We start from the raw sequence: 9,437 nt of genomic DNA, 5'->3' as shown, positions 1-9,437 counted from the left end.
GTCAAGGTATTTTCTTGTGGATTCTTCTTGCTTTTGTGTGACCCCTAATAGGCTGATGGGGTGTTTAGCCTTGGTGATTCGGGTTGTGAACTGGGCCATGAATTTTCTTGTGATGTCGTGGAAGCTAGTTATGGATCCGTTTGGGAGGGCGTTGAACCATTTGATCGCTGGTCCGGCAAGGGTTACTGGGAAGGCTCTGCATCGGACTGCGTCGGATGCTCCTTCTAAGTTCATTCTGGCTTCGAAGGCTGTTAGGTGCTCTTGAGGGTCTTTAGTTCCGTCGTACTTCATGTCGGTGGGTTTGTCAAAACCTCTGGGGAGTTTTGCTCTTAAGATTCCTTCTGTAAAGGGTGTAGCTCCCATTATGGTGTGGTCGCTTCTCGTGCGTTTGGTGCTTCGGTATCTCCGGTCTTCGTCTAAATCGTGTTGACGATTTAGATCCCGAGAAGCGCTGCGATGGTGCTTCTTGTCGTATCGTCGCTCAGGGGATTTCTCGCGTCGGCGATTGCGTGAGGTGCTGCGATCTTCTCTCCTATTGCGTTGCCGGGTTGACGATCTGCCGCGGTGGGATCTTGACCTGGAAGTTGCATGGCTTCCGTGCTCGTTATTTTGTTTTTCTCTGTCGTTTAACTTGCCTTCAAGTTCTTGGACCCGGAGACAGAGCTCCTGGATGATTTGTGCCGCTTTGTCTCTGGCTTTCTCAGGATGTTGTGGGTCCGTCGTGACGTGTTCGTTTGCGTGGTGGATGGTGCTTGCTATTTTTGCTTGGTTTGTGGTTTCATGGTGTTCTGAGATCGGACGACGCGGTTGGGAGTCGTCCTGGCTTGATGGGTTATCCTCTAGGATGCCCTCCATCCGGTCTGATTGTCGCAGGTCCCAGCGCCTTCTAGAGAGATGAAATGGGTTGACCCGGTAAGCCGGGTTCGGGTTTGGTCATGGGTCCGGGATCCGTGGGCCGGATCCGTAACATATATATATATATATAATTACACATATCCTATATGCATATTAATATTATATATATAATGAAGCCAGCTCATGAGCTAATGAGTTGAACTTATCTAAACTCAAACTCGACTTATTTAATTTATGAGCTCAATTACAATCTCAAGCTCGGTTCACCAACTCACAAGTTCAGCTTATTGAGCTATTAACGAGTTGAACTCAAGTTGGCTCATGAGTTGACTTGACTCACTTCCAATCCTACTCATATGTGCAAACTCTGATAAATATATGTATAAATTATGAGCTTATTTGAAAAGTATTTAAGTGTAAAAAAATATTCTATTCTTTTTAAAAAAAGAATTCATTTCTATTTGAAATTCAATTCCAGGGTTTAGAATAACTTTAATATATTAATAGAATAGAATTTAATTCTTTAATTTAAAATAATTCTTATACGAGTTAAATTTTCTTCTTTTATAATTTTGGCTTTAACAAAATTATTTTATTAAACGTCCACTTATTTAAATAGGAATATTTTTAACATTTGACATCTTAAGTTAAATTGGTGTAAAAATTGATTTCAAAATCATACTCTTTTTAGTCTGATTTGTAAATGAGAAAAAAAATGAGAATTGAAATTCTCAAAAGAGTTTAAATTATTCTTTTTTATTTGTTTCAAAATAAAAAAAGGAATTCTAATTCTCAAGTGAATTCTAATTTATAAATTTGTAAACAACTTCTATATATTTCTTATGTACAAATACCTATAAATATGGATACAAATTATTATTAATTATGTATTACAGTATATAATATATGGACCATGTCTTTTAAAAATATATATACAAATTAAATGAGTTTGTCAAGAGGATATAATGTAAAGAAAAGTATAGTAGATAATGAAAATACTAAACAATGTGAGTAATGGATATATCGGATGTTCATTTTATTAGATATGCGGATGGTTATTCTAATATTAAAATTTAGGTGGGTAATTTAGAGGCGTAGTGTATTTTGATTTAATTGGTGGTTGTTTATGTTGTTCAAAAAAGTTATTGGTTACCTAACATTACATATAATGTAAAGTGAAAACTAAGGTGCAGTCGACTTCACGTAAAGTTGATAGCTGAGAGCCGTTAGATAGTTTGACTGATTTAACTAAATTTTTATCTAACGGCTTTTAGCTATCAACTTCAGATGAAGTCGACTGTACCTGAGTTTTCACCGTAATATAATTAGTAACAATTTTACCAAAGTACAACAGGTAATTCATTTAATTAATAAGGTTACTAATGAAATGGAATGAATACAATTATGAACAGGTAACGAGGTAGTAGCATATGAAAGTCCACGACCAACTTTAGGAATTCATCGAATCGTATTTGTGTTATTTCGTCAATTGGGTAGAGAGAAGATTTATGCCCCAGGTTGGCGCCAAAACTTCAACACCAAAGAATTTGCCAAACTATATAATCTTGGCTCGCCTGTTGCTGCTCTCTATTATAACATCCAGAGGGAGAATGGCTCTGGTGGCAGGAGATTATATTGATCATCATCATAATTACATAAACAATAATAATAATCAACAATAATAAATGACTACTTTCTTTTCGGTTCGAACTCAAGATAGCTGTATGCATAAATTGAACCCAGCCTAAGCTACTGCACGATTCATTCTTTACATGTGTATTGGCAACAAAAGTTATACAGTATGCTGTTTGTTCACAATAATATAGCTATGCTGGATGTTTTGCATGTTCACAGTAAAACTTAAATTGGAGAGAATTTTGTTCTATATTAAAAAAGATTTAACGAGTTACGCTTATTTTGAAAATTGAAGGTGAAAATAAGAACAAATACTAGAGCTATATACCAGTTGTATGTTGGCCGGATGATTTATAGTTTTCTTTGGCAATGTCGAAGCATCTGCTAAGACTTGGGACTTGTCATTAAGGGATGTACCTGATGCTAAGAATGACATTGAGCTTTGAGCTTGAAGCTCCCTGGGGAGAGAAGGATCTCCATCGACGAAAAAACGAGAATCTATGTTTCACTTTGGCGGTGCATCAGGTGCATCAGTCTCCAACAAAATTCTATCAGAAGGACCTAAATAGCAAACAATATATGATTGTCAATATGGTAATTATTAAAAATTATTTTTAATTTAATTTATTAAATACAAATGTCACAATTTTTAACATCTTTTTTTAAAAGTTAATTTTTATAAATTATTTTTAAAAAATAAAAATTTTACCAAACTAATTTTAAGAGGAAATGATTATATAAAGTTTACATTTAATCAAAATTATTTTCTTACCAGCCTATGATTAACTACTTTGCATTGTTGATAAATATTATACAAATCCAAGGATGCATTTTAATAACATTTTAATCTAAGTTAAGAGAGTAAGAAGGTAAAATGTTAATAACTTTATTTGTGAAATTTAAGATTCTTAAGAATACGAGAGGAAAAAATAGAAAAAAAATTCTAAATATACCATCATATTACATAATCAAATATTTTTAGTTACTCTCCATACTTGGACTAAAGGATATAATTAAATCCAGCCCATTAAATTACTTAATAATGATCAATTTTTAATTTGTGTCGTTAATTATAACTCGGCTCAACAACAAAAAGTCCAATCCATAAGGCTTCGTCCACATAGGTCGGATTTTGATTAAGATACGGATCACCACAACTGATATTTAATTCGATTTGAAGAGCAAGTTAGATTTTTTCCTACTACGGTTAATCACCTCAAATATGAGATAAACGAATAACCATGATTAAATTACATTTTTTATTCTATGAATACTTTCAATTTTATTAATTAGTATCAGAGTTTTTACAGATATTCACTACAGTCTCGACAAACAAATCAAAACCCTCAACTTAGACATTTATATTTCACCTTCAAGCCTAAAACACCATTCAGTGTTTCAAGTAATATCTTGAAATGGTAACTAAATTCAACCAAGTTAATCTAATCTAATGAAAATGTTTCACAAAATGCACGTGAATTTCGCACTTTTTCCTTCTTCTTTTAAAAATAAAATTTTAATACTTAGGTAAATTAATATATATTATTAAAGTGCATTTTGGTCAATTAGACTAAAATATACGTTATTCTAATCTTACAAGATAGAAGAATTTATATTTGATAAGTAGAGAAAAAAAATATCATTTACTCATCTTAAAGAAAAGAAATCATTATTTTCTATAGGAGTAAAAGTAAAAAATAAAAATTTAAGCATATTAATGTCGTCACCAAGTATGTTTGTGACCTTGAGCAAGGTCTCCTTCATATTTGTAGTGGATTGAGCTTGCATATCAATTATAAAGAACCTCAGTGGACAATATGATTATATGACTGTGTATAAATAATATTTCTTTATAACAATGTCATTTTTCCTATGAACGTAACATTGTTTTAATAAATTAATGAATTAGTAGATATTTATGATTTAAATCAAGAAATCTAGTTTGTTAGAATTTTAGTTTTTGGTCATCAGTTTGTTAGAAATTTGAATATTTAAGTTGTTTTTGGGTACTCAATCAAGTTTGACTCCATTCTGCTAGTTTTTTTTTGGGCTGGGCAAGTTAATTAAACAAGCCCACAACTTCAATTTTAGTATCTTGAGTTTATAAAAATTTGGGATAGTCTAATTAGCCTACAACTTCTTTATTTATCTTTAATCGTGTCGTGTATGGTGTCAAATTCTCTTGTTATGGTGCAATTTAATCCTTCTTGGAGCTGTGGGGAGTAGCTTGATTGATTATGATATTCAGTGGATGCTTATAGTAACATTATTTTCTAAAAACTATTTTAACAGTAGAAATTGACTGATTAACTTATTTTCATAACAAGTATATACATTTGGTTTGGAGAAACTCATAAATATACATTGAGATATAGACACGAAAATTACCATTTTTATATTTTGTTTGACAGTAAACTAAATATATGATAAAATTAGTGCCATTTTGCCGTTATCATTTTTCCCCCTACCCCCCGTTTACATCTGAGATCTATAAAACCAACACAATAACATCAACTTCAACAAATGGCAAGGGAGCTGATGATCTGATCATATTGATGGCAGACAGTGGTGAAGGCTGAGGTGCAAAGCAGGGATTCAAGTGGCTGCTTCCCTCGCCACCGGGGGTAGAATCTATGTTGCCACTAGAGTTTCGTGCCGGAGAAGGCTGAAGTCTGAGTTTTGAGAGTATGAGAAGAAGAACGAAGGTTTTGGTTGATTTTGGTTAAGGGTAAAAGTACCATTATAAAATATTGATAAGGGTAATCAAGGAAGTTTTTTTCATCTAATCGGTGTCCCAATACACAATATCTTTCACAGATGAAAACGGATTGGATATGGTAGGAAGTATATAAGATATATATAAGACATGGTGTTTATTTATAGTCAGCAGAGGAAGTATAAGATATAAAAGTGATATTTTACTTTGGTTAAGCTATTTTCTTCTCAAAATAAATCACCATGCTAGCATGAGAGAATTTGAACAATCGTGACATTATTGTAACACCATATAAGAGCATTCTAAGAGCTTCAACAACTTTTAATTCTCACAAGGCTATTCAACACCTCTTCCATGGAAGGTCTCAATTTACTTTGGCTCTGAAGACACTTACACGCCAACTCTGCCACTGCGGTAATTGTTTTAGTATTCCAATCATCTGACTCAAATCCAAGATCTCGGTCAACAATACTCTGGAGTCTCCCACAGCTTATTCTAACCATGGCAAAGTTGGAAAGAAAAGGCTCTCTATCGTCCTCACTATATGCTGGCAGGGATGTTATCAGCTCAAGCAATATTACTCCGAAACTATACACATCGCTCTTCTCAGAAAGATGGCCATGCTCATAGTACTCTGGATCAACATAACCCGGAGTCCCAGCAGGATCAGTGGAAACATGAGTTACACCTTCTGGGAAAAGGCGCGATAATCCAAAGTCTGCAACTTTAGCATTCAAATTTATGTCAAGCAGAATGTTGCTAGTTTTCACATTGCGGTGGATTATGCTAGAACTGTGTAGATAAGCCAATGCTTCTGCAGTCTGTATGGCGATGTTTAGTCGCGTAGACCACGGAGGAGAGCTCCTGTTGAGAAGATGATCTGCAGCGGTTCCATTGGGAATGTACTCTTGCACAAGCAGTACTTCATGGCTCTGAGGAGAGGTGCAGCCATATAGCTGGACAAGATTTCCATGCTTCAAGTGAGATAAGATGGCAAATTCGTTTGAGAACTTGGTGACTCTATCATTGCTCTCGGAATTCTCGTCATGCAACCTTAAACTCCTCAGCATGTCTTTGTGCAACTGCTTTATTGCCACATGACGTCCATCTTTGAGTATTCCTGCATATAAACAAAAACTAGTAAATCTTGTTATATGATGTTGCAGGCAAGTAACTGTATAGAGTTAATAACATGATTCCAATTACTACAACACCAAGCTAAAATAAAAGCTCAGCCATACATGGCTACATTCTTGCCATCGCTTACTAGCAGCGCTGTACATGTGACAATGTAACTGCATCTTGTCATAAATCATCTCTTCTAAAAGGTTAGACCATTAGGCATAGGCATATGAATCATGAATGATTTTATATATTTAACAAGCCTCACACATAAGAGTCTCTTCTTTCGGAGGCTTAAAGTGTGGATAATGCACAAGTCTCTGTTTTGTCTGATGCTAAAATTATATTTTTATTTAGAGGAATGAGAGTAACAAGAATAGTACCCTCAATTTTTCTGTCATACCCTGATACCATGTCACAAACCATTGGTAACTAAAATTTATTTGCTCTTTCTTTCTGAATAATTTTTAGTTTGAATAACCCAAGTTACATCTAATTTGAGTTTTGGTGACCATAATTGCAGTTATTCAGTTAGCTTTTCAAATTCTTTTTAAACACCGATTCATGTCGTCATTCAAATAATAATAAATTTTAGAGGGAGAAAATCGTTTGGATTGAAAGATCTATGGTAACATCTTGAATGATCAACTAACTCATGCTTAAGAAGGTATATAATAGGATGAACTGCAATATAATTATGTTGATGAAGCACACCATCATGCTACAATGTAGGATGCATGATTAGAACAATCAAAGTCCCTAACAACCTAAAATAACTTTATTATAACAAAGAGAATGAAACTACATACTAACTGAAATAGAAGGAATGTAAATGTTCTTACCAAAATAAACTGTCCCATAACCTCCAGATCCAAGTTTTCTACTAGGGTCAAAATTGTTGGTGGCTTCTTCAAGTTCAGAATACTCAAACACCTCATTTACGTGGCCGCACACAGAATCAACCAACAAAAGTGATTGATTTTGATCATGATCACTTGGTAACTCATCAGAGATCACAGGAACCACTGGTTCATCCCAGATTCTTTGAACCTTGGAATCCAGAGGCACTACATGTTGTTCATCATCACCACTACTTGGTTCCTCAGAATCCAGAGGCACCAATTTGCTTCCTCCCTTCACCTCAGAACCAATAATTGGATGTAAAGTGTGGTGTTTACTTCCACTACCATTAGGGAAGAAGAAACACTGAGATACAAATGAGAGAATTGGCATCACTCACACACACTCCTATGAATTATGATCTGTGATCACTGCCTCCGATATAGTCAAATCCCTAAGTTACACATTTAGCAAAGAAAAAACCTTAATCTTACAAGGGAAAACCGAAAAGAATTGTTAATCAAATTAATTAAGTGATCTAAGTATGGTAAGAAACTAATTAAGAAAGAAAGAGAAAATTCTCACCTTGAGAATCAATCTTAAAGTTGGAGGGATCAAGAGAATTGGGTACATAGGTTCATACTGGAAAAACTAAAAGAGTACCAATTAAATTTGTGTCTTTTTTAATTTAAAAAATGGAAATATGTGATTAAATCATTAAACGCTGATTGTACGCGTAAAAGAGTAGTAGTGTGGATAAAACTGGGAGGAGAGAGAGGGTAAAGAGAAAGTGAGTTACCTGGAAAGACTCATATTGCATGGTCCACCATTGACAAATTGAGTGAGATTTAAATAAGGAGCAATGCTAGGGGCGAGCAACTTTGGTATTTTGTAACCATTAATTGGCTATCAATAGTGTTTTTAATGGTGTGAGATTACATCCAATGATGAGAAATCACTCACTTTTCTTTTGATAGTTAAGTGCTGGCCAAAAAACACAAAAGTTACTGCCCCCTAGACTTTTCCTTAAATAAGTCAATATATGAAATGTTAGATAAGTTGACACCATATCTTATTTAAAATGAATGAATACATATAAATGGGGAAATAGAATAAGAAAGAAAAGGAAGGAACAACGAAGTAGCATTACTATAACCTTACTACTACTACTCACTCAAGTCTCAAGTCTCAACTCTTAACTGTGCTTGACCACTTGGAATTCCTTCTTGTGTTTTCTCTTTTAAGTTTTGATTTGTTCCATATTTCTTCCGTGAAAATAAACACAAGCTTCAACAGTTCAAGAATGAAAACAAAGTCTTAAGTCAAATAAGCCATCAAAATCTTGTTTCGTTTTATGGCTACTGTTACCATGGTCTTGAACTCATGCTAATATTCCAATACATTTCATGGCAGCCATAAAAGACATAAAGCACTCCACTACCTTTGCATACAGGATTGAATATAGCAATTGAGGCTGCAAGTGCATTGGCTTATCTTCACAATTCAGGCATTATTCGCCATGATGTAAAATCTGCTAACATTCTTTTGGATTAAAACTTCTGCATTAAGGTCTCAGACTTTGGCCTTTCACACACTCTTCTGTTGGTTGTTTCAACTTCTTCACAAGAGGTTACTACTTACTACTTAATGGCCATATGGACCCTGTGTATTTCCAATATTACAGGGTTAGTGACAAAAATGACACTTAAAAGTTTTGGGGTGGTTTTTGTCTGAGATCTTAACATCCATGAAAGCTTTGGATCTGAATAGAGATCAGCATGAAGTTAAAACTGTCTAGTCTTATCATGAGCAAAATCCAAAACCAAGAATTTCATGAGCTGGTGGATCCATGCGTTGGTTTTCAATCAGACAATGAGATAGGAGAAGCCATAACAGCTGTGGCTGGGTTGCCATTCAGTGCCTGCAATGTTCTAAGGAACTAAGGCCATCCATGAAGCAGGTGCTAGAGACCCTTCAGGGCATAAAGCACAGAACACGGCGATTTCACCAAATAACATAGCATCAATTAGGCTTGGTTGATAACCATCTCAAAACAGAAATACCAAAATATAAGGAGATACAAATCTGCTTGGAGCATGAGACAGTGTAGAGGTAGAAAATAGAGTCACAACCTTTGAGTCTTGTCTCTCCCTTATGCCTTGTATGTTCTATCTAGAAACCCGTACCAAGCATATGGTCCAAGTTAATATATTTTGCTTATTTGTTCTTCCTTCATTCCATGGTTACATGAATTCACCAATTACGTGAT

The 9,437-nt window shown here is 34.7% G+C and overlaps 1 protein-coding gene across 1 annotated transcript; it reads right to left on the bottom strand.

The window, feature by feature from the left end:
* Positions 1 to 4,814: 4,814 nt before the first annotated feature.
* Positions 4,815 to 8,089, bottom strand: LOC107490703 (LEAF RUST 10 DISEASE-RESISTANCE LOCUS RECEPTOR-LIKE PROTEIN KINASE-like 1.2). Its single transcript, XM_016111513.3, has 3 exons — positions 7,754 to 8,089; positions 7,171 to 7,622; positions 4,815 to 6,326 (listed from the first exon to the last, which is right to left on the bottom strand). The coding sequence occupies exons 2-3, from the start codon at positions 7,559 to 7,561 to the stop codon at positions 5,518 to 5,520; spliced, it is 1,200 nt and encodes a 399-aa protein (XP_015966999.1). The 5' UTR covers positions 7,562 to 7,622; positions 7,754 to 8,089; the 3' UTR covers positions 4,815 to 5,517.
* Positions 8,090 to 9,437: the final 1,348 nt, after the last annotated feature.

This window comes from Arachis duranensis, chromosome 5 (genome assembly GCF_000817695.3).
Source record: "Arachis duranensis cultivar V14167 chromosome 5, aradu.V14167.gnm2.J7QH, whole genome shotgun sequence".
Taxonomy (NCBI): Eukaryota; Viridiplantae; Streptophyta; class Magnoliopsida; order Fabales; family Fabaceae; genus Arachis; species Arachis duranensis.
Note: the sequence above shows the minus strand (reverse complement) of the source record. Positions and strands in the feature narration are given on the sequence as shown.